Genomic DNA, 24,927 nt, shown 5'->3' with positions numbered 1-24,927 from the left:
CCCCCAGATACCAATGTGTCTATGCTAAATGGGATTTCTTCCAAGAAAACTTACCTTTCTACCCCCACCACTTTGTCTGTTTCCCCTATTTCACCTTTCTTTATAGCATTTATGACACTATCTGAAAATGTAGACATTTGTTAAAATTTTTGTTACCTGGGATACAAGCTCCAATGGGGGGCAGGGATTTTTGTTTGTTTTGTTTTCACTGTGGTGGTATAGCAAGTTCCTAGAACAGAGTCTGGCACACGGTAACCACTCAATAAAACTTGGTTTAATAAATGAATATGTTCCTACTATGAGTAGTCAAATTCTTTTGGCAAACGCTGAGTTAAATGGAATTCTCTTTTTATAGAATTTCAAATTTCCAATGTGAACCTCTAATAGGAGGATAAAGTGATTCTCAAACTTACTTACAATCATGGAAAAGACTTTTCTGGAGGAGGAGCATCTTTATAATCTCAGGAAATATATAAAAAACAAAGTTAAGGAATTGCTGAGACAGGGCATAATTTTCTTCCAATGTCTTTTAGATTTAAAAATAATTGGAGTAGTTTGTGCTGATTTATTACATACCAGGAAGGTAAAGGCTATAATTTCTAATCCACTTTAAATTACATGCAAGTATAATATTGTACCACTTTTCTGCTCCACCATGCTTCCATGTACCATTTTAGCCACAAATACCATGTACTCACCAGAAATATTTTTTCAAATGTTTAGATTCATGAAAAAGTCTTATTTCATTTGGTATTAAATATGTGAATTAAGTATATAAATATATATAAAGCTAATATATATATTATTATATATGTAATAGAAAAATACATTCTTGGGGCTGGGATTGTGGCTCAGTGGTAGAGCACTCGCCTAGCACATGCAAGGCACTGAGTTCCATCCTCAGCACCACATAAAAATAAATAAATAAATAAGTCATTGTGTCTACCTATAATAAAAGAAAAAAATATATATTCTTCTTTTCCTCCAATGTTTTCTATACTTTTGCCTTTCTAAAATTCCCATGTTTAGAAAAGACAATTTTACATTTATTTTTTCTTCAAATACCATGTTGTATTTTTTCATTAAATATGAGTCAATTCCTTTATATTTTTCCTCTCTAAAAAAGTACAACTGTTTTTTACTTATGCTGTTTATTTGTTCTTTAAGAATCACTGGCATTAGCTATGAAAAGGGTTTTCTGCATTCAACAAACGATAAAAGCTTTTCACTGAGACTATTTCTTAAGATTACATCAAGTAGCATGTGAGATTATTCTTTCTTGTGCCTAATTATAGTTAGAAAAGTTTACATAGCTGTAGAAATCTGCTACTACAATCCATTTTGCTATGGAGACATCAATAAGGTAAAATGTTATTTTCTGATTTTTCAAACTTAAAAATGAATGAACTTGAAAAGAGAACAAATTTTGTTTCTTTTTTGGCAGGTACAAAAAACTACAAGATATTTGTTCACGTGATCAAAATTCTTATTAAAGACTCTTCCTCATTAAGTCAGGTTTGTTATTTGGTTGAGTATTGCATCAATAAGACATTTTGGAACTGAACAACTGAAACTGAATTAAACATTTTTGGAAAATGATAGGCTGAGGCATTTTATTGAATTTCCCCAATGAATCATGCCTCCATCTGCTCACTCCTTTTGAATGCCCCATCTACAAAAACTTTGGGCTTGGCCACGTGAGTTGCTCTGTCCAGTGGGATATCAATGACTGTGTTGCAAGCAGAGGTTCATAAAGGTTTGAACCTGGGGCTTCCTCCCTCTCGTCCTGATTATGAAACCCTCCCTTACTGTTTTGAGATTCTCACACCCCATCCAAACTGAGATAGCTGCATTCTCTTGAGAGGCCAATAGAAATGCCCAGCTGATTCTAGTCGAAACTGCTGACTGAAGGAATTATAAGAGAATAAAATAGTTAAGTTTTAGAGTGGTTTGTAAGGCAGCAATAGTAATGAACAAATGTAAAGTTAATAGCTATCAAATACTTACTACTTTCAAGTCTCTTCAGTAATCAGGAAACCAGGACTTAGTGAGCCTTCTGATATATTGAAAACTATGAATATACAATTATCAAAACTCCAGCTAAAATTAATATTCACTTGCTTTACAACTGCATGCAAACAAATGTTTTTAAATTCACCTTCCTATTTAGGAAAATATTCCCCTTCAAAGGTAAACTTTGTGTTGAAATGTCCAACATTGTTATTATGTTTACAATATGTGGATGGCCAACAAAATTCCTTTGTTAAATCCTTTTTTTAAAAATATATTTTTTTAGTTATAGTTGAGCATATTTTATTTTTATGTGGTGCTGAGGATTGAACTCAACATCTCACTCATGCTAGGCAAGTGCTCTACCCCTGAGCCTCAACCTCAGCCCTTTTAAATCCTTCTTAAACTTTTAAGTGCTTGTCAATTCTTTCCCCAGCATGTCTGAATTAAGGAAGTGCCAAAATAATGAAGTTTTATTGTTTATATGATGGTCCATCTAAAAACCGGCATATGGAGCTTGTCCTAATGAAAGCTTAAAGATTTTAAAAAGGAGCCAGGGGGCTGTGGCTGTGGCTCAGTGGTAGAGCACTTGCCTAACATGCTTGAGGCACTGGGTTCTATCCTCAGCACCATATAAAAATAGTGCAGTGACACATGCCTGTATCCCAGCAGCTCAGGAGGCTGAGGCAGGAAGATCAAGAGTTCAAAGTCAGCCTCAGCAACTTAGTGAGGCGTTAAGCAGCTCAATGAGACCTTGTCTCTAAATAAAATATAAAATAGGGCTGGGGATGTGGCTCAGTGACCTTGAGTTCAATCCCCCTTTAAAAAGAATACGGGGTTTGGGAATTCGTTTTTCTCAAATAAAAATAATGTTTCAAAGTACTAAATACACTGTCATTAAGTCCTAATCATATTTTCCCTCTACTTAAGTGGACCCTAACATTCTTTTGGGTCAATTTATTTGCATGTGAACCATTTTTATAGGAGTCTTTCCCTTAAACCAGGTCTTCTTCCAGGACTGCCTACTCCAGAGCAAGATGCAGTACCACCAGAAACATCCTAATTACCCATAATAATTCTCCCTCCCTTAGTTCTCTCTCCCCCACATCCAAGCTATTAAGTCCTGTTCATTTACCTCCTTAGTTTCTTTCAGCCATCCTTTTTTCCCTACCTCTATCCTCTTGTCCTAATCCAGGCTTAACATCCCTTTCCCAAACTATTAAGATCACCTCCTGGGGCTGGGGTTGTGGCTCAGTGTAGAGCATTTGCCTAGCATGTGTGAGGCACTGGGTTCGATCCTCAACACCACATAAATATAAATAAATAAAATAAAGGTATTGTGCTATCTACAACTAAAAGTATTAAAAAGAAATAGTCACCTCCTTACTAGGAATATTTTGCATTCCTCTAACCCCATTCCTCCCCAGCCAAACCTCTTCTATTGTAAAAATGATCATTCTGAAACAGGTCAAAAGCTTCCCAATGCTATTTAATAATTTGTTACTTCACACATAAAAATATAAATTCAAAACAAAACTCTGGATCCCTCTTTCCCTTTCTTTCCTTATATCACTAATAACCTTACTTTTCATCCTCCTTAATAATTCATGATTATGAGAAGCTTAAAGCCAGCCTTGGCAACTTAGTGAGACCTGTCTCAAAATAAAAAAGAAAAAAAGGAATGGGGGATACATCTCAATAGTAGAGCTCTTGTCTGGCATATATGAGGCCCTGGGTTCAACTAGAACTGTAAAATAAAAAAGGAAATAATTTATGACTATATTTACCTTCTCGGTGTAGAACCTGCCACTCTCCTGCAATCCAGGCCTTCCTGGAGGCATACAAGATAGTATAGCGTGTCACAACTGTCTCCGGGCCATCAGGGGGTTTCCAGGAAACCAAGGCAGTGTCATCCTCTATTAATGTCACTTTAACTCCAACTGGTGGGCCTGCTGGTGCTGTGTACACATGTAAAACATATCAGTAGGATAAAATGGTTCATAAACACTCAAATGCCTGGCTGATAGACTAGTAAGCTTGGAAAATAGTTGGAAAAACTAGAAACTATTTTTTAAAAAATCTAAAAATTACAGTTTCTAAAGATCATTAAAATGGTGATAATGGTAAAGAACTTTTTTCCCTCCTTTTTCTGAAAGCTAATTTAATTTTTATGTTAAGGATAAAAAAGCATAAAAGAGGGGCTGGGATTGTAGCTCAGTGGCAGAACACTTGCCTCGAATGTGTGAGGCAGTGGGTTCAATCCCCAGCACCACATAAAAATAAATAATAAAGGTATTGTGTCCAACTACAACAAAAAAATTATTTTAAAAAAAAGCATAAAAGAGATAATAGCATCCTAGATGGGAACTTATTAAGTCAAAGGGATTATATTTTTAAGACACTTGAGATGTTTTTGCTTAATTGCTAACTAGGAAGGTTTACAGTTCTATCACATAGTAAGTGCCACCCCATCAGTTACAGAACATGAACTGTGGTTCCTACTAACAACGTATAGAACCATGACTTAACGGGATCTAGAACTCAGAAGAAAATGCTTCTGAGACCAAAACATTTATTTCCCCAACATGTTGTAAATCCATGAGTTTAACAGGGTAGACTAAAGTCTAATAATTTATAATGGTGAAAAGTAGTAAGACCTTGGAATTTTAGTTGACTCAATCTTCAATATGAGCTAAACATTTGAAGAGCTGGTTTTGGGTCCACATTTCCTATGGAATAATGCCAAAACCATATCAACAAAGCCCAGTGTTCACTGACATGTTTCTTGCTCTCTTTCAACATACTTAAAATAGAGCAGGAACACTCCTCCTAGATCATCTAGTTCTTCACCCTCATTTGAGAAAGGGAAACACAGGTTTAGAGACATGAAATATCTCAGCTAGAGCCCATAAATGAGCCTCAGAACTCACGCTCAATCAAATATATTCACTCAGCATAGCATCAAGCTCATAGAAACAAGCTCCAGGGGCTGGGGCTGTGGCTTAGCGGTAGAGCACCTGCCTAGTATGTACAAGGCTCCGGGTTTGATCCTCAGCACCACATAAAAATAAATAAATAAAGATATTGTGTCCAACTACAACTAAAAAAAAAAAAAAAAAAAAAAAAAAAGAAACAGGTTCCATTGTGGGTTCCTAGGAGCATTAGTAAACATCATTATTCACTGACTTCCACTTTCAATTATTTGTGTGTAAGTGGTAACCAGGATAGTATCCTTCTCAAAATGATATACATATTTCTAAAAATTCCTTTAAAAATATTTTTGAAGATAAAACCCAGAATGAAAGTGTTTTCTTTACCTTCTGGAAGTGTGGAATGATAGACTACAGGGCTCCAGGGACTGGAAAGCTGATCCACATGCAATCGAACAGCAAATTCATATTTAGTGTTTGGTTCTAGACCTTGAACCAACATGTGAGTTTCTGATCTATAATAAACAGTAATAAAGTTGTTAATTCCAGAAGCCCACTGTTTCTAAAAGGTTGTCAGTTTTTTCCTAACCAACAGGTAGAACATACTATCATTAGCTTATTTTCTTTAAAAACATTTTTTCAAACTATAAGAGCAATCTAATGTATTAAAAAATATTACATTTAGTATTATTCTATAGAAATAATCCTACAGGTTGCCTCTCTGAGAAGAAACCAGAAAATTAACTACAGAAATGTCCCAATACAAAGAGACTTCCCCAGAAATACTGGAAGCCCAATTATTCTTTCAAAGCATCATGATGACACTGGGCATGGTGCTGCATGCCTGTAATCCCAGCAACTTGGGAGGCAGAAGCAGGAGGATTGCAAGTTATAGGTCAGTCTCAGCAACTTAGTGAGACCCTGTTTTAAAATAAAAAATAAAAAGGACTGGGGGATGTGGCTCAGTGGTAAAAGTATCCCTGGGTTCAATCACCAGGAAACCCCCCCATCCCCCAATGATGACCATTTTTGTAACTCTAACCTACAAAACAGAATGACAGCCTTATTTTTTTGATGCCCATATGCAAATGGTATTTTTTTTCTCTAAACATGCTGAGTTTAGCTACTTGAAAATAATAATAGCTTCTTGCCTAATCATGTTGCTGAGAAGTTTTTTTTTAATCACATGCAAATTAACTTTAAAAAGTGCAGTTTTCAGAACTGAATGTGGTAAAAATTGGGAGGCAAAACTCCCAGCATTTTAGAAGTAAGATAAATGCTCACAGCTGAAGCCCAAACTGGGATCAAGACAGTAAAAAGTAAGCATGAATGGGGAGGAAGGCAAAGATAACAACCATTAACAGAAGCTACGTACGTTTGCAGATATAGAACCAAAGAAGCATTCTGTAGGCCAACAGGGTTACAGCGGATGGTGTAGTTAATGATTTGCGCGGTGGTGAACGCTGGCCTCCTCCAGTGCAGGAAGATGGAAGAGGAGGTGTTAGCCTTTGCATAGAGATGGTGTGGTGGTGGTGGAGGAGGGACCATGCGATCTCGAACAGCTATTGAAAAGATAACATTAATTCACTGCATGATACAAGGTTTAATGTAGAAAGTGGTAAAATCAGAATATTCAATTGTGTAAGTTGATTGTAGATCATTTTTCCACCAGAAACTCATGGTCTGCAGTTACCTCTCCCAAACTTAAACAACTCTTCTTTAAGTTAGGTAAGGAGTCAAATACTGTCAATACTGAATAGATAGGACAATAAAGTTGAGCTACTAGCTAAAGACATTAAGCAAAAACAACATCCTCTTTAGTAGCAATTAAACAGAATAACAGTTGGAGAGAAACCATTAGCTTCAAGCTGAAAGCAGACAAAAGAAAATTCAGTGTGTAGGTTTTCAGTGGTTATTTTTCCCAGTTAATTTCTAACATTTTTTTCCTTGCAAAATTAACATAAGTACATAGAATTTTAAAATCTTACTTAAATATTTACTGAGCACCTACGTGGCTCAACATACTGTGCTACATAAAGCATGAAGTATATAAAGTTAACCACCAAAGATTCCAAGTAGTAATGAGACTAAAATTTCAAGGAGGAGGAGAACAGGGTTGGTGATTAATCACAACTCTCACGTACACACGCATCCAGGTGTGCTGACAGTCTGGTCAGCCTGGTAGCCATCTTCTATGTTGTTGTAAGCCAGCAGTCTCACATGATATTTTCTTCTGGGGTCTACAGAGAAATCAAAATGTAACTGTCAGGACCAGCCCTCTGGATATAACCAAGTGCTCTGGACAGAGCCTTTCTAGATTTTAGTTTTAAAACCCTCTTAATGCGTGGACGGTCTAAGGAAAAATGAAATTTTTCTTCTTCTCCCTACATGGCATGACTTAGGGATCCACTTGGTATGGCACTGCTACTGTGACCCTAAACTTCAAACTTTACAGTACTTCACCTAATTTCCAATGATCTCTATCATATCCACTCCTCCCCTTCATCCTCCTCCTCAAATGACTAGATTCTTTATTTTTTTAAAGAGAGAGAGAATTTTAATATTTATTTTTTAGTTTTGGGCGGACACAACATCTGTGTTTGTATGTGGTGCTGAGGTTTGAACCTGGGCCGCAAGCATGCCAGGCAAGCGAGCTACCGCTTGAGCCACATCCCCAGCATCTATTCTTAATTTTAAAAGACATGAGTTGGGCTGGGGTTGTAGCTCAGTGGAAGAGCGTTTGCCTAGCATGTATGAGGCACTGAGTTTGATTCTCAGCACCAAATTTAAATAACTAAAATAAAGGTCCATCAATAACTAAAAATATTTTTTAAAAAGACCTGAGTTAAAAGTATCACAGGAGGTCATATTATGAAGACTCCATACTATGTTATAACTATGAAGAAGTTTTGTATTTGGCAAGTATATATCTAAAACCATGGAAATCAAAGTGAGATTGTTCCTCAGTGTTAAGGTAAATTACAAATGACATCTTTTAGTACCTTTGAGAACTTATAATTAGATGTCCTTCAAGTTTTAAATTTGTCTTAAGTGTAACATTTTAATAAATTACATTTTCAAGTATAAATTCAAGAAAGATGGGTTAGCGCTCCCTCTACTGGTGCCTATTAACTACTGCAACACTAACACTAAAATCTGATCCATATATTTTAAAACCATTTTTTTCAGGGCTTTGGGGGAAATAAATGGTTATAATTTTGAACTGATACACTTTTTAAAGTTGTCAGAGGTTAACAATATAAATATGCTTAAAGTTAATTGTAATAACATTTAACTATAAAGTACTTAAGGTAAAATTAAATACTACTCAGAAATAATGTATTTTTCTATTATGTCTCTTAATGACAAACACAAATTCAATACATTATTAACAACGTTAATAAATATATGTTCAGTGTAACTTAAATAATAAGAATACTAGAGTAAATTCAAACATTTAAAACTTCAAAAGTAAAACGTAAGTTTTATAAAACTTTCAATTTTGTAAACCTTATAAATGTATTATAATATTTACAATAATGTTCTAAAGTATGACATTATCATTTCCACTTGTTAGAATCACAAGAAGAAAATTTTCTACAACTTAGAAAGTTTCAGTATTTCCTAGATAGAAAGGTAGGAAAACTAATAACATTTGACTATTTCATAGAATAAATCTTTCAAATACAATGTCTTATTTGACATTTACAAAACTTTAAAGTAAAAGTTCAAAGTATGTGTTATTCCTGTTTTATAAACTATGGTACATGGGTGTTGTGAGCCATCTGTGGGCTGTGTGTGAGTCATGCGCATTTCAGAGTATGAGGGGACTGGTCTGGCATTACCCGGTCTTTGGGCTGTGCAATGCATGTGGGCCTTTTCTCTTGCTCAACTTGTGATCCTGCACACCCCTTGAGATGGGTGTGGCTTTCCAAGATGTCAATCAATTTGCTGACCACAAGACATCTCCAAGCAACACTCCACCTTTCGAAACTCAATCCCTTGCCTTATTTGGGTGGAATAGTCTATGAATGGCTTTTCCTCAGTAAACAGGGGGAATTTCAGGTGTGCTCTCTCTTTTGCCTCTTGCCTCCCTTGCTCCCTTGCCTTCCAGCGTGGAAACTGACACCTGGGGTCTCAGAGCCGTCCCTAACCCCCAAAAAGGTATTTCTGTGTTTGTGTGGATTTTTAGTTGCCAACCTGGCCAGCTGGTGACACATGGGTGTTAAGGGGGAATGTCATCAAAGGTCATGAAAGCTGAGCCAAGAACCTGTGGGTATTTCTATGACAAAGTACAGGGCTTCTAAGTTTACACAAACACATGTCTATCACTAGTGAGTTTGTCTCCTTATAACAAATTTCAAAACAGATGTTTGAACAGCTTATAATTATCAGCAAACATGTTCACATTTGGATTTCATGACTGAACCTGTTTCTAAGTAAGCACTAAAATTTTAAACTTCAAAAGGTTTTGGTTTAGATTGATAGCTGTATAATTTGGATCTAATTTATTTTTTCTATACTCCTTACATTTTGCTGTACCTTCCAGTCAACTGGATTCTGGGTTCAATATTACATATACTCCCTCTGAATTGGCACAAAGAATTCAATTAGCTTTTTGCATCATAGTTCTTTATTCATAGTGCAACTTTGAAAAACATTTCTTTACCCTCTCTTTAGGGAAGCACTCTCATGTAAAGTACCCTGCCAGGTATGCATCAGGTACAGCCAAGGAAACAAAAGCAGATTCTCCCTCAAAGCAGCTCACGTTCTCTTTAGAGAGCCAAAGATGGATAGCTGATTGTGATAGAGTGTGAGTATGGGTGGAGAAATCAATCATTTTTCAATGCAACCCCCCTATTTACTGGGGAATCTTAGTCAACACTGCATGAATACTTCTCTGGAATGACCAGGTTTTGTTTTCTTTATTAAATTATTTATTTATTCTAATTTGTTATACATGATGGCAGAATGCTGTTCATTTCATATGACAGATATAGAGTACAAATTTTCAAGTCACTGATTGTACACAAAGTATTTTCACACCATTTGTATCTTCATACAGGTACTTAGGGTAATGATGTCTAACTCATGAAATGGTTAGTTTTTACTAGTCCTTAAAATCATGTCTTCAGCTTTCCCTTTATCCTCTTTAAGATATAAACTCCATACACTAAATTTTAAAAAGTAATAAACATTTTTTGTTGATCAGACAGAAGCAATTTATGTGTCTGAAAGATGAAAGAACAGAGTTGCTCCTTTAGTGCCCTGGGACCTGCCTGCTGCCCACTGAGGGCAGACTCATAAAAGCCCCACTCAAGCAGAGCAGCACTTCTGAGGCCAGTGGAAACCATCCAGGTATCCTGGAGTCTCTAGGGCCAGGCTCTTTCCCATGCTGGTTTACCTAAGGTCAGGAACAGACAAATCACCAAATAGGAAAATCAACTACATTAAAGTACAAGATCCTTTTTGCCCAAACAAAAACCAGGATAAGTATAGAAAACAGGACATAACACATAGAAAAAATAAAGGAGAAGGGAAACCTATTCACATTTGTTCATGTGTGAGCTACTCATTATGCCATACAAAGAATCTCATTTTAAAAAAAATCAAAATGAGAGGTTAAAGGCAAAACTGAGTAATGGACCACGTGGATCTGCCAGAGTAGCCACATCATCCTCTTCAGCTTTAAAAAAACCTGATTCTAACTACTATATTATTTTGGTTTGTCAATCCAGAGACCTTGCAACAACCTGACTCATTCTTGTTTATCAATGTGTTAGAAATTTGACTTCATATACTATTTGTAAATTTAAGAGAAGAACCAGGGACCACGGTGCTTAAGTTATGATGAGCGTTATTAAGTAATGAGAGTTGCCAGCTTAGAAAGAAAATAGAGACAAATTAAAGGAATTAAGAATACCGAGTAAAAAACAAAAACTTTTAGAACCCACATATTATGTGTAAGTAAATGCACAAAGAATGAACCTCAGCATAAGTAGCACAAGACCTAAAATCTTACAGTTCTGCAAAGATTCTCTGCACATAAAAGACAAAGCAGAGACCAGGATCAACACCATGAAATACCGCAGAGAACCAGTTCCGAAGGCCTGCGATAGCCCTACTTGAGTTAAGCACTGCCATGTAGGTGGGGCTTGGTTATGTGAGACTCAGCAGACTTAGGCTATGTGGCTTGGAGGAAAACAGCAGAGTAAGGAAAGCAGCCACAAAGAACAGTGCAGGCTTCCTCAAAACCCAGGGAAGGAAGGGGGAGAAAGACGGGTCGGGCAGGGTAGGTCCCAGAGTTGGTCCTTAAAAATGCAACACATAAAAACCAATTCTTACTGCTTAAACTTGCTTAAAGAAAACACACATTTGATCCTAAATCTTTTGATTCATACCAGTCCAGCTCTGAAGTGTTGGCTTACATAAAAGTGATTGTGGATGCTAGTTTAATGGACTTGTCTCTTCTTTATTAGGGAGTTAACTTTTGGCCTGAAGGTGTCTTTCCCAGCAATTGGCTCTGGCTCTATCCTCAATCTTCTCCACTGGCTCCAGCTTGCCCTACTTTCCTTCCTTCTGATTCCTTCTCACCACCAACCAGCTCTTCCAACTTACAGCATTAGTCATGGAAAACAACAGCAGATTCAGGAGTCTGACTGATTGAGAAAGAGTTCACAGGTATCAAATCAACATTGATCAAGTGTCTATTGAAAGTCTTGTATTGCATGGAAGACCCATGGATTAGGACACAACTTCTGCTTTGGATTTCCATCTACTGAAGGAGACAGATTGATAAATGAATATTCCACTTGTTTTATTCATTAGAATTGAGCAAATTCCTTACTTACTCCTCTAAATTTCATTTATTTTTATCTAGAAGACCGAGATAGGACTTCCCTTATAGAGATTTTCAAGAGTATTACATGAAATCATGCCTATTAAATAGTCTGTGCAGTTCCTGCAAATAGTAAACACACAAAACTATTATTACATGAGTAAAGTTGCCTGGAAGAACAGGAAAAAAAAACAGCACCAAAAATATGCATTTAACAAATCTAAGAATCATTTTGCTAAGTCTTATGGATATTAAAGATATTCATTCACACAAAGTAAGTCTAGAGTCCAGAATATCAGCAAATTAGCAAATAGCAAAGACTGAAGCTGAGTTCTATTCTATCCTCACTAATATTCCACGATGCATATGGCAAGGAAAGGTTCCCAATGTGTGTCTGACTTACATAAGCAATTGAAAGGGCTATATTTTGTGTTATGTCCACTAAGAATGTTTGATTCATGTTTTGGCAACATGTTACATGTGGCAAATCCACCTTCACCCACATCTTCCATATTCATCTAATAATCTTCCATCTGCTAATGACGAATGCTTTGGAAAACGACTTAATGAATTTCTTCCCTAATGGAAGAACAGTAAATTGTTTCATAAAAGTGAAATATGGAAGAGTTTGAGGGCTAGTATTAAAAACAGTAAGCAGATGGACACAAAACTAATCCAATCTGTTAATTATATCCCATTTTTACAACCAGGTGTTTATTGCTCTTAGTAACTACAACTCAGAACAAGAAAAATGAAGGCCAATTAAATGAGATTCTCAGTAAATGCCAAGATTTTTAAAAGCTGTATTAATCAAAATCTGCCTAGTTCCATTCTTACTACATGAAAATTAACAATAACAGTGCACCAGCTGTATATGTACAGCTTTTTAGTTACTTACTAAAACTACTGGTATAATGTAGCCTTTTAAAAAAATATTTATTTTTCAGTTTTCAGTGGACACAACATCTTTATTTTATTTTTATGTGGTGCTGAGGATCGAACCCAGCGCCCTGCGCATGCCAGGCGAGCATGTTACCGCTTTAAGGTAGCCTTTTCATTGCAAAGTATTCTTGAAGACCACACAACAAACCCCATGCCTTCTTCCAGTTATTTTATTTGAAAAACTTGCATTTCTCTTCTCCACCACGAGATGGCATCTGTGTGTCTAAAGAGAGTGATGGCCACACTATGCTATTACGAAGGGAGAGCTTCAGATACCAGCTGAAATTGATCAATGATCAAAACAAAACAGGTATGCACGGAATAATGCTGTTGCTTAAGTTTCACCTAATGAAAGGCTTGATGAATTGCAAAGCGGTAAGAAGGAAGAAAAGCTGGCTTGGATCTGTGTCATACATATAAATATTTCATATGAACTTCAAAAAACCATAAGGTGGTCATTGTTTCTGCACCTGTCCTTTCCTAATGACTCAACATTGCTAAAAAGCTAAGAGACAGCATGCATAGAACAGTGGTGAAGGGCTGAGATGTTAAACCCAGAGTCAACTGGATTCCAATTCAAGTATGTTCATAATACAGCAAACTTACTTTCTTTCTGTGCCTTGGTTCTAATAACCTATAAAATGGGCATGATAACACTGGCATCTACCTCATGAAATTTTGGAAGGAGAACACAATTTACTCACATAAAGTGTTTAATAAATGCCTAGGTATGATAGTATCATCGTCAGCGATAATAATATACTGATAAAATATCAACACAGGTCCAGCATCCTTAAACCCAAATTCCAAAATCTGAAACACTTTGGTCCCAAGCATTTTGGATAAGGGCTGCTCAACATGTAATAACAATGTAAAATACCTACTATCAGGTTCCTAAATATCTAGCCCTGGTGCCTTCTCATGTAGAACAGCACGGTAGAATAGGACTATTTGAGTTTGAATCATGTTTCCTCATTTTAAAAATAAGAATTAAATGTAAAATATTTAGAAAAACACCTGGTTCATGGTAAGTGCTTATTTAGTGCTAAATAAATAAATGTAGGAAAGAGACCTGGCTTGGGGATTTAGATTTTAATCTTGGATTAACTAGCTGTGTGGCTATAAAAAGTCACTCAGACTCCTGGAACTTAAGTCTCCTTGTCTGTTAGATTAGAAAGTTGACATATTAACAGTTGGTCTGAAATTTGTTTAGATAACAGCATATTAGGGAGCCAAGACAAAAGTAAAAATAAGCATAATGCTTCAAGATAGGAATAACTGCTGCAAAGAGATTTGTTAAAACTCTAAAAGTATTCACAAAAAGGAATGATTAATACTAATTTGGAGTGGGGAGGGCTTGAAGAAGTGGCATTCGAGATTCTGACCCTGAAGGAAGCCTGGGGAAGAAGATATCTAAGACAAGGAAGAAGATAAGCAATGGCTCAGAGACAGGAACACAGAGAAATAACAGAGAAGAGTTCAGATTTGCTGCTGGGTCCATGAGTGAAGGCCACACGGAAAATCCAAGCTGGGAACAAATCACAGGGAGCTTTGGGGGCCAGGTGAGGTGTTGTGGATTTCATTACATACACACAGGAAACTGACTAAATGAAATTGTTGAGAGAACGGATAATAAAGTAAGAGTAAGAAAATGCCCAAATTTCAAATCACTATGTATTGCTTTAAATTATTTACTTAAAATAATGCAACAGAAAAGCTTTGATTAAATTAATTGGTGAAGTGTCATTATTAAGGCAGCTTCAAGCCACCCAAAAGAGTCCAAGTGATACAATGTCTCTATATAGGGATATACCTGTGAAGGTAAATAGCAATCTGAAAATCTGCTGATACAAGATCAGCACATACTGAAGCTGTTCAAATAGGAAATAATCAGAATAGGTTAGGTGACATTCTGCAGGATGAACCACAGCTGAATGCCCATTTTTAATTTAGTCTTTTGTCTTGCAAGGTTTTGTGCAAGCCTTTTCAGGCCCATTGTTCTCTTGCAGTCAGACTAGAGAGCTTCTTGGCCTGGCTAGCCAGGGTGACGGCACTGCCCCCATGCCTGTCCCTTCAACACAATACCCCATATAATTATTCAGAGAAGAGGCCAGCAGTACGGACTGCTGTGACACCTGGGTCATGGCCTCTGACACAGAATCTGGGGCCAGCCCAAGTCTGGTCCAGCAGCAGAGGAGCAGGAAAAATGCTAAGGGGGATGGGTGGGAAAGCAGAATGAAATGCTATGCTCTAAAATGCTATGTTCAAACACAGTAACAAAAACACAAATCACAGTTAGCAGTGTGATTTGCCTTCAAGTTTTCCAAAGACTATAGCATTTCTCCACTCTCGACCACACCAAGATGAGGGGAACAGGTCTCTTTTCAGAGGAAACTCAATTCTTGTCTTTTATCATCCAGCTTCATGGAAAAAATTAATTAGTTAATTCATGATGGTTAAAATGATGTCGTAAATGAATATCAGCATGCTGAATTAAAGACAGATTTTTAGCTAAAAGAACATAAATTTTATTTTAAGCCTAGGTTAAAAATTCATTCTTTTTTGTTTACAAATTGAATTTCTGTAAAGATTGTTAAAACATTTTTTCACTCCATCTGCATTCTAAATTTACAGGAGATTTGTTTAATGATGACTATGCCAAAGTGCTATGAATCGGTTCTGTGATAATGCAGAATATTTACTTGAGTGTAAAACAAACAGAAGGGCAGATGGAGGGGGCAACTCACCACGCTCCAGCCTTCCCTGTGTGCACTGTACAGAGCTCTCACAGAAGCTGATGATATTGTCTGAACCTGAAATGACTCAGTCCCTCTCCACCCTCCTGGAGGGCCTCAAGATAAATAGTACCTCAGACACCAGGCAAAAACATCCCCTCTCCTGAGTCTATGATAATTTAGAAGAAGGTTTTTTGTATGTGACTTTTTAAAAATCAGTTTTCTATCAAAATAAGTATATCCTATTAATAGTCTCTCTTTTTAAAACCATCACAAAATGACTAGGATTGTTTTGTGAAATCCAGAGGCATAAGGCTTTCACAATTATATTGTATTCACTGGTATTTTGATTGTTATTTCTTTTTTTGATCTTGTAATCTCACTTTTACACATCTATCGGGCTTTCAAGACTTCTTTTTAAAAATTTTTATTGTTTTTGACAAATGTTATTACTTCATGCTGTCTGGTTAAGAAAAATTTAGAGGGACTGGGGTTGTGGCTCAGGGTAAGAGCTCTTGCCTAGCACGTGCGAGGCCCTGGGTTCGATCCTCAGCATCACAAAAAAAATAAGTAAATAAAGGTATTGTGTTCAACTGCAACTAAAAAATAAATATTAAAAAAAGAGAAAAATTTAGAGTCAAAGATTTCTACTTCAACATTTGCTATTAAATGAATCTGATTTACATCCACACACTGAAAAACTAATCTGAAAGTGATACTACAGCCTTGTCCACAGGGTTTTTTATCTTCTGTGTTCTTCTCTAATGAGAGGCCTTTCCCTTTGTGAATGCTGTAGAAGAAAAGTACTTCATTGGTCCAATTTTTTAAGATGAGTCTCTACCACCGTACCATCAATCTATGGAAATGAGCTAAGGGTTGGTATTTCCTTTGTGTGGCAAAGAGAAAAAGAAAAGCAGTGGTTTAACTGTCCCAAAGTTTATGAGGTATATATGAACCATACTAATAAGAAATGGTTACTTGTCCACATAAGACATTCCTGATTAATTTAAAAATGAATAAAAAGAGTGACTGCTGATCACAAGTGTGAATTTCTAACTTAAAAAAATGCAGTAGATAGAGTATATAGTCGCCTATGACAATTAGGAGGGTTTCAAATTTTCAAACCAAGTTTATTTGAAATTGTCACATAGAAAATGAGATAAATTCCTTTGATCATGTTGATATTTCTGTCAGAGCAATTTTTACCCTAAAAGCACCCACAGTGGAATAGTCAAGTGGCTCACGTACCGTACTTGCCTAGCATTTGTTTAAGTAGCTGCTCTGCCAACATGCACACACAGTCTGTCTCACATACATCAATGCCTTACAAACAATATTTTTACAGACTGACAGAGAGTGCCTATTCATGACAGCCAAACTTCCCCTGAAGCTATGAAATAAATTTCCTTCCAGGACTAACATTTCTCCGTTTCACTGTCATGGGCTCGCCGTGCCATTTTGACCCTTTTGTGAGGCAGCATGAAAATACCATCTATCATCTCCCAAACCACAGCAACTTGGTCAGAGGTGCACGGTTTCATTGCAAAAACATCTGCAGCTCGATAACCATCCCTCCAGATCTCAAACCTCGGCAGTTAAAAGCAGGACGGGGAAAGGTGCAGGTAGACAGCTTGAAGAGTAAAATCACTCTTAAATCTCTTCTCAAGTGGGAAATGCAAGCTGGAGAAACAGCTTCATCAATCATAGGGATAAAGTCATGATTGTTTATTTGCACCTCCTTTAAACCCACAAGAAGTACTACACTACTGTACAACTTATTTAAACATTGCTGAATGCATCATTCTGAAATCAATTGTAATTGCTAGCAGATAAGGGGAAGTTCTTTGATATAAGCAGGTGCAGTTCATTAACATGTTAATTGGCTATAAACAGTCTACTCAAATTCTATACAAACCTTAAATCTTTCAAGTTTTAAGAAACACTGAAGACTTCTGGAGTACTGGAATGTATCCAATATATCCTAAAATGGTTTCAATACATGATAGAAAATTTCAAAAAATTTGAGCAGATAGCATATTACACCAAAAGGATGTTCTGATGATATTCCACAGATCTAAGTTTTTTATATTCAATCAGAAATATATTATTATAAACATCAGTTTATAAACATTTCATGGATAAGAGATATTTAGTTAACAAAATAATTTCAATTCAGAGTGTTTCTGTCTTATCCACCCAGCTGGTTTTTAGTTCCTCAAAGTGGCCTTTAAGTTGGAAGAACCGTGGGACAGTGCGAATGAGAAATTGATTTTCTGTGCCGTTGTTTCCTAATAGGTAAATTTATATGACAGTAGATACCAATTGATAGAACTTAAAAATATCTCCATGTGGGGCTGGGGATATGGCTCAAGCAGTAGCGCGCTTGCCTAGCACGTGTGCGGCCCGGGTTCGATTCTCAGAACCACATACAAACAAAGATGTTGTGTCCGCCAATAACTAAAAAATAAATATTAAAATTCTCTTTCTCTCTCTCTCACTCTCTCTTTAAAAAAAAAAAACTCCATGTTCCTATATTGTTATATAAATAGTTACTTTAGAAGTGTTTTTTGTTTTAACCATGTGCATGGTCATTATAAATCCATTCTCTAACTTGGAGGTAAAGATCAAAGATTAAAAACACAATAAAAGGAGTTTTTATTCTTTTAAAATTGCTTTGAGTTGCTTTGTGCACATTTTGATGTGTCCGTTTTGTCTGGTACTCTTGTGCACTGTCTCTTTTGTTGAATCATCACATACTTCACATCCTACCTAAACACTTGGACAAATTTCTTAACCACAGAGATTGCTCCTACACAGCCACAATATCATTATTACAACCAATAAATTTAACAATGACACAATTTTATATATTTGTATCTATACTTCCAAAACTATCCCAGTAATATTCTTTATAACTGTCTTTTCCTACTGAGAACTGAACTAAGGATCAATACTCTACATTATGTCTCCTTTATCTAGGACTGTTCTGCTTCTTTTCTGTATTCCTTGAGGATGGCATTTTTGAAGCCTCCAGTTTAGTTACTTTGCAAAATATCTCACAATCTAGACTTTGTTTCCTCATTATCAAATTCCAGATAAACATTTTTTGGCAAGGATATTATATAGGTTAAATATGACTTTAGGGTATTTTTACGCAAGGAAATAAACCTTAAACACATGAATGTGTTTTTTTCTGAATGTGGATTTGTTAGGTTGCTTGTTGAAGAGGAATACTATGGTTTCAGAAGCTCTCCTAATTCCAGAAGTGCCCAATTTTCTTTGTAGCCAGTTTTACCTCTCTGTATAATTTTCTTTGTCTATGTACATGAATGTTTGTGTTGATCACTTGCTTAATACTAAGGACAAGAAGAAAACAACATTAACATGCTTGTAGACTTCTTGTAAGACTCCTAGAAATGTACAGAACTTTTTAATATCAAATACAAATGCAGAATTCTTTTTCATTGTCTTCCAACAAATCACACAGGAATACAAATTTATAAAATGTACCCAGCATAGGAACAGAGAATCAGGGCCATACAAGTGTGCAATTGAATCAACATAAGGCAGAGAATACTGTGATAAAAACAGTAACAGCAATTTCTCAGAATGGAGATGTGCATGAAAAAAATGATCCTTTTTAAAAGAGTGCCTTCTTCCTTCTGGAAGTTCAGAGGCTTTAAAATGTAGTTTCTGTAGTATTGTGGGATTGGAATTAAGGCCCATCTGCCATGATTTTATTTCTGAGTCAAAAGGTCATTTTCTGAAAAGGCTGGGAATGTAACTACTCGAGAGGGGAAAACACTAAGCATCATCACACTTGGCCACGCAGATGGAGAAAGGTGGAAGTTCAAAAAATTATTTTAATTGTTTCCTCCACTAATATCTCTGGGTCATCCAAAACCTTAAAACTTGTTAAATGATCTTAGAAACTACAAGAATCTTCCTTCCTTATTATCTTAAGCCATTATCAAGCATAAGTTAAAATGATTTTCAGTACATAGATTTACAAGGAATCTCAACAATTTCAACATACAGAGTTTTCTAGAGGTATTGCATCTCAGAAATTCAACAGTATATTACAACCTCCTTCTAGTCATATAATATCCTGTGTCCCACAGCTAACAGTGTTTGTAGTTTGCTTTGGCTTCAAGCAAGTTCATAGCTAAATTTCTAGATCAGTTCTAGTAACTGTACAGATCTTATGGCAAGCAATAAAGAAGTCATCATCTTAGGGGGCTGGGGATATAGCTCAGTTGGTAGAGTGCTTGCTTCACACGCACAAGGCCCTGGGTTCAATCCCCAGCATGACACTCCCTCCCCCCAAACAGAAGTCACAATCCTAGTTTTATTAATTTTCTAAACTTTATCTTTACCCTCTTTTTTTCATCTAGGTTTATGCAACTAAAAAATATTTCAAGGGGCTGGAAGTATAGCTCTATGTAGAGTGCTTGCCTGGCATGCATGAGGCCCTATGTTCAATCCTTAGCACCATCCCCCCCAAATTACTGTTTGTTTTTTTTTAAAAAAACTATGATAATTACATACATTATGAAATATTTATAAAATTCAGATAAGCAAAAACAAATAAAAATAAAATGTCCTTAGGACTAGCAACCAGAGTTAAGCACTGTAAATGTTTTGATGTTTTTAAATTCCCTTTATTATCCAAATATACAAATATGCTATTTTTAAAAATTTTATAATCTGCTTTTTAAATTTATTCAGCTTATTATGTCTTTCTGAAACATTACTTTAAATGTCCACACTTTTCCAAATTATATGATGTACCATAGTTTATTTTTTAAAATCTATGCTGCTAAATATTCAGGTTTTCATGATTATAAATGATCCTGTATAGTGCAGTAATTATTATTGTGGTTGAATATTTATGTTTGTTATTATTTTCTTATGAGGTATTTCTATTATGGACTCTGGGTAAAAGAGTATGCATATTGTAAGTCCTCTCTTTTTTTGGTATTGCCCAATCTATCCCTAGAAAAGTTGTCCCTAAAAGGAGGATACACATATACATATATACACCCACACATATTTTTTGAAGTTGTAGATGGATAGAATGCCTTTATTTTGTTAATTTTTATGTGGTGCTGAGGATCGAACCCAGTACCTACCTTACGCAAGCACTTTGCCACTGAGCTACAGCTACAGCCCCAGCCCAGTGGGAGTATATTTAATGCTAAACTCCTACCAACACTGGGTCTTATTCATCTGTTTACCTTTTAGTTTGTTGACTTTTGTGTTTTTTATTGAATCATTTTTATTTTTTCTTAGAAGGGAGCAGTGAGATATATAAATCTGAAATAATGACTCCACCTAGATATATTTACACAACCTACCAAGGAAGATGTATAATCTGTGATAATCAAACAAAATGTACTGATTTCCATTTCCACAAGTTTTGCAAGTTACTGCCACTCTGGTGGGCTGAGAAAGCTAAGATGCTATTGAAACATTCAGCTGAGGCAACTTCTCTGGTTTCTATGATAAACCATGAATATATCCCTGGAGTCAACTATCTTGACTGATTCAAGAGGTCTCCACTTAACGGCAGCCCACGTTTTTTTCCAATGCCATGCAAAGTCTTTCAAGATTTTAAACATCTTAAAATGGAATAGAAAAACATACACAATTTCAATAAACTATGTCAGGATAATAATAGAAAACTCTTGGATCATACAAACTTATCCAAACCAACTGATAAATCAGGTTGTTTAGACAATAAGATGGTACAAGTGTTAAGCCTATTTTGATGATCATTCTGACTATGGCTTACAGGATACCTTCTTTAATTCTTTCATTATTCCATCAGGGTCTTTCATCCTTCAGATCTCAATTCAATATTACCTTTTCAGGGAAACCTCCCCTGACTTCAACTCTCAAACTCTAATGTCCACTATTACACAGTCTTGTTAACTCTTTGCACCTTTTCCATTACAACATTTATTGAAGTTTGTTATTATAAATTATATAATGATTTAATTAATGTCTATTTTCTTCTCTAGATTGTCAAGCTTCGAAACTGGATAATCATAAATACCTGATTCAATATTTTAGAACAATATTTCCCCAATTTTTTAATCTCACTCTCCATTAATAATTATTTTTTTTGCTTTTGCCGTGTTGGGGATGGAACCCGTGGCCCCACACGTTAACCAAGTGCTCTATCACTAATCTGTATTCCCAGTACCAACATTTTTTTTTTCAGGAATGACACTCATTATATATTTATTTGTTTCATCTTTTATAACATATACATGTGTGACTGTCCTAACATACTGTGTATGCAATAAAATAAATAAAACTACTTTTAAAGGTTAAGATAAAAAAATTCTTTTCCATCATTAATGGCCTGTCTTTTAGCTCCCCTCTGTCATATGAAGTGTGTAATTAGGACAAAGCTTAAAATTTTATTTGTATTACTTTTTTTTTTTTTAAGGAACAAAGTTTAAACGAAAACAAAACCCACAAGAGTAATTACTGCTATACAACAAATGTTTTTTTTCCCTATCCACCCAGAAGTTTCTTTCATGTGCTAATGGTGCCATTTTAAAAACCTCCTCTCATTTAACTTACTTAGATCTTTAAGGACCTCACACATCTAAAGATTCTTTACATTCACCAGAAACTTCAGAGTGGTCTGAGGGTTGACTCTCAGTATGATTAATGGACAGTATTGATTTAATTTCCTACAAGAGTCTTCCTTCTCTAAGGAGATGTTGTTTGTGATTCATGTCAAGCATTTTACCAGGCTTTACAGACTTAAAACCAGGAGAATGCAAAGTTTACCAAAGGCTTCCCTTCATTCTCCAAAACAATTGAAAGTTCTGGCCTATGAAACAACCAAGAACACATAGATAACTATAAGCATCTCTCTAAGACCAAGAAAACTGTTATTTGGGTTTTATTAGCATATACAGAAAGGAGGCAGAAAATAAAACAGTAAAATCAATTTAATAAACTTCAAGAACTTCAAGTATTTATATCTTCTTTGTAACAAATGCTGGAATATTCTATAAAAGATATACATAAATATATACAAGTTAAAGAATTAGTATAAAGCTATTAGTTAACTAATTATTAAACAGATGTGAGCATCATTAGATAGTAAGTAATGCAAGTTTCTACAAATGTCTCCATTTGAAGAGTCACTGGGAATCAAGTATAAAAATTTTTTTGGGGGGGACAAATAGCATGTCATGTGTTTTTGTATTTTGTATTTGAAATAAACCTTATTTTCTCAACATATAAAGAGATAAGCAATTGATGATTCCCACTCTCCCTTATCTTTCACTCATGCCCATTCTCTGAAGTTTTTTGTTGCTTTTTTTCCCCTTAAAAACAAAACAACAAAAACCCAGGGCTGAGAGTGTAGAGTACTTTAACATGGGCAAAGCCCCGGGATCTGAATCCCAACTGCAAAAAACAAAAACAAAAAAGCTATCCAGATATTTCAAATGGGAATTTAGTCTGACAAAGCCAGGAAGAAGGGATGTTTGTTGAGAGAAAGAAAAGACCTATGCTCAGGGTTATCTCTGACTTTATCAGACTCCAAGTTTGACTAGAGACTCCAAAACTGGAAACACATCACAATTGGTATTTCACTTTATAGACTGGTAAAAAACAAAACATAGCCACTTAAAATCGTGGAACTTCCTTATCCTGCTTATTTTCCCGTCTCCACAGGGGCCTTACTTTATTTAGGGTTCTTTTCAGTCAGGCATGTGAAGTGAGGCTCCATAAGTGCTGTAAATCTTTACCTAGCACCAAAGGTCAAAGGGTTATCTGTGCTATGTAGTTTTAGGGTAGGAACTTCTTTACTCTTTTTCTTTTCTTTTCTTTTTCTTAAGAAGACAAAACATATGGGTATGAATCACAGCAAGCTAATTTAGGTACTAAAAAAGTTCCTCTGTTACAGATAAACTGCTTTCTCAAGAAAACCACTGAATATCAACTTTTCAGTCATTCCACAAAGAGAAACCAGATGCAACTGGGCCCCTTCCCCACCACTATTGTCTGCTAGAAAACTTGCCACACAGCTGCTAAAACAGTGAAACTTCAAACCCACAAAAAGTGATGGCCATTTAGCAAACCACATCAATTTTGTTGGGGGGGGGGGGGGGAGGCACTTCATTTTATTGTTTAAAAAAAATAGTTTTGTGTCATTTTTGTTCACATATTACACCTCATTTAATAATAAGACAGATGTTTTTCACAGCATTCCATGTTTTACAGCATTTCAAAAAGTGATGACTATTCAAGACTATGGATTTAAAAGCCCAGGAATAAACATCAAAATTCTTTTTTCAATTACTTTTTTTTTTTTTAAAGACAAACCTTATTTTTTTTTAAAGTTGGTAGAAACAAAAAGTCTAAGAAATACAGGCATATGTTACTGACTTTTTTCTCTCTCTGAAAAATGTTTAAGTAGGAAACAAAGTTATGTATAACATCCCACTGTCATTAATACAAATCTGACACAGTTCAACACACAGCACAAAGGTGAAAGGCACCGCTTTTCTCAGAAACGCTTGTCATTTTCATGTTGTTTGCAATCCTCTGAATTTAAGCCATAGAGATACAAATTATGACAGTCATGCTACTTCATTTAACTAGATTATTTTAAAATTTCAAAGGGAAAGAATGCAAAAACAACTTCTGTGACTTGCTAGGACAGTCTATTTGGAATGCCATCTATGCTTCTCCCATACTAAGGCAAAGGCTGATTCCCTTTGCTTCCTTTTTGGGGAACCAGGGATTGAACTCAGGGGCACTCAACTACTGAGTCACATCCCAGCCCTATTTTGTATTTTATTTAGACATAGGGTCTCACTGAGCTGCTTAGTACCCTCCCTTTTGCTAAGGCTGGCTTTGAATTCACCATCCTCCCATCTCATCCTTCCAAGCCCCTGGGATCACAGGCATGCGCCACTGCACCAGTCCCCTTTCCTTCCTTCTTATTTGTAATTTCTTCTATCTTTTGTAAGGTAAGAAAGACTGATAAATTTTATGAATTATATCAAATAGAGAAAAAAATATAAATATAACCTCATCAATATGGAAAGAATCAGTTTCCAGAGATCTTAGAATTAAAAAATAAATAAATAAAAAGGACTCCACTGAAAGTTATAGTCTCCCAAAATAACAATGTTCAAAGTTAGAACAACCACCATGTAAGAAATTTCAATGAGATTTATTGGCTTTGCCCCTCTTTTCCCAAAATGACTTAACTTTGTTGTATAAGCCTGCTGACTGGTTTCTTTTCTTCAAATCTATGTTAGTTTCTTTCAAGTAGCGAAGGCAAACAGATGCTGGGTCCCTTGGAACATGGTGCAGCCTAAACTTCCAACTGCACAAAAGTCTAAATCCATACAGTATTAAGCTGCTCTAGACATCTCCATCATAACCCAACACAACCAAAACTGAAGTCATCATCTCCCACTTCCCCTAAACC

The 24,927-nt window shown here is 35.8% G+C and overlaps 1 protein-coding gene across 1 annotated transcript in view; it reads right to left on the bottom strand.

The window, feature by feature from the left end:
- Positions 1 to 24,927, bottom strand: part of Prtg (protogenin) — a 124,845-nt gene that overhangs the window by 15,329 nt on the left and 84,589 nt on the right. Inside the window, exons 12-15 of the mRNA XM_005316599.4 lie at positions 7,085 to 7,180; positions 6,316 to 6,502; positions 5,328 to 5,455; positions 3,798 to 3,968 (exon numbers count right to left, since the gene is read on the bottom strand). Of these exons, the coding sequence (XP_005316656.2) occupies positions 3,798 to 3,968; positions 5,328 to 5,455; positions 6,316 to 6,502; positions 7,085 to 7,180 (582 nt within the window). The remainder of the gene's footprint in view (positions 1 to 3,797; positions 3,969 to 5,327; positions 5,456 to 6,315; positions 6,503 to 7,084; positions 7,181 to 24,927) is intronic.

Source organism: Ictidomys tridecemlineatus, chromosome 5, assembly GCF_052094955.1.
Source record: "Ictidomys tridecemlineatus isolate mIctTri1 chromosome 5, mIctTri1.hap1, whole genome shotgun sequence".
Lineage (NCBI taxonomy): Eukaryota > Metazoa > Chordata > Mammalia > Rodentia > Sciuridae > Ictidomys > Ictidomys tridecemlineatus.
This window is presented reverse-complemented; position numbering and strand designations above follow the sequence as displayed.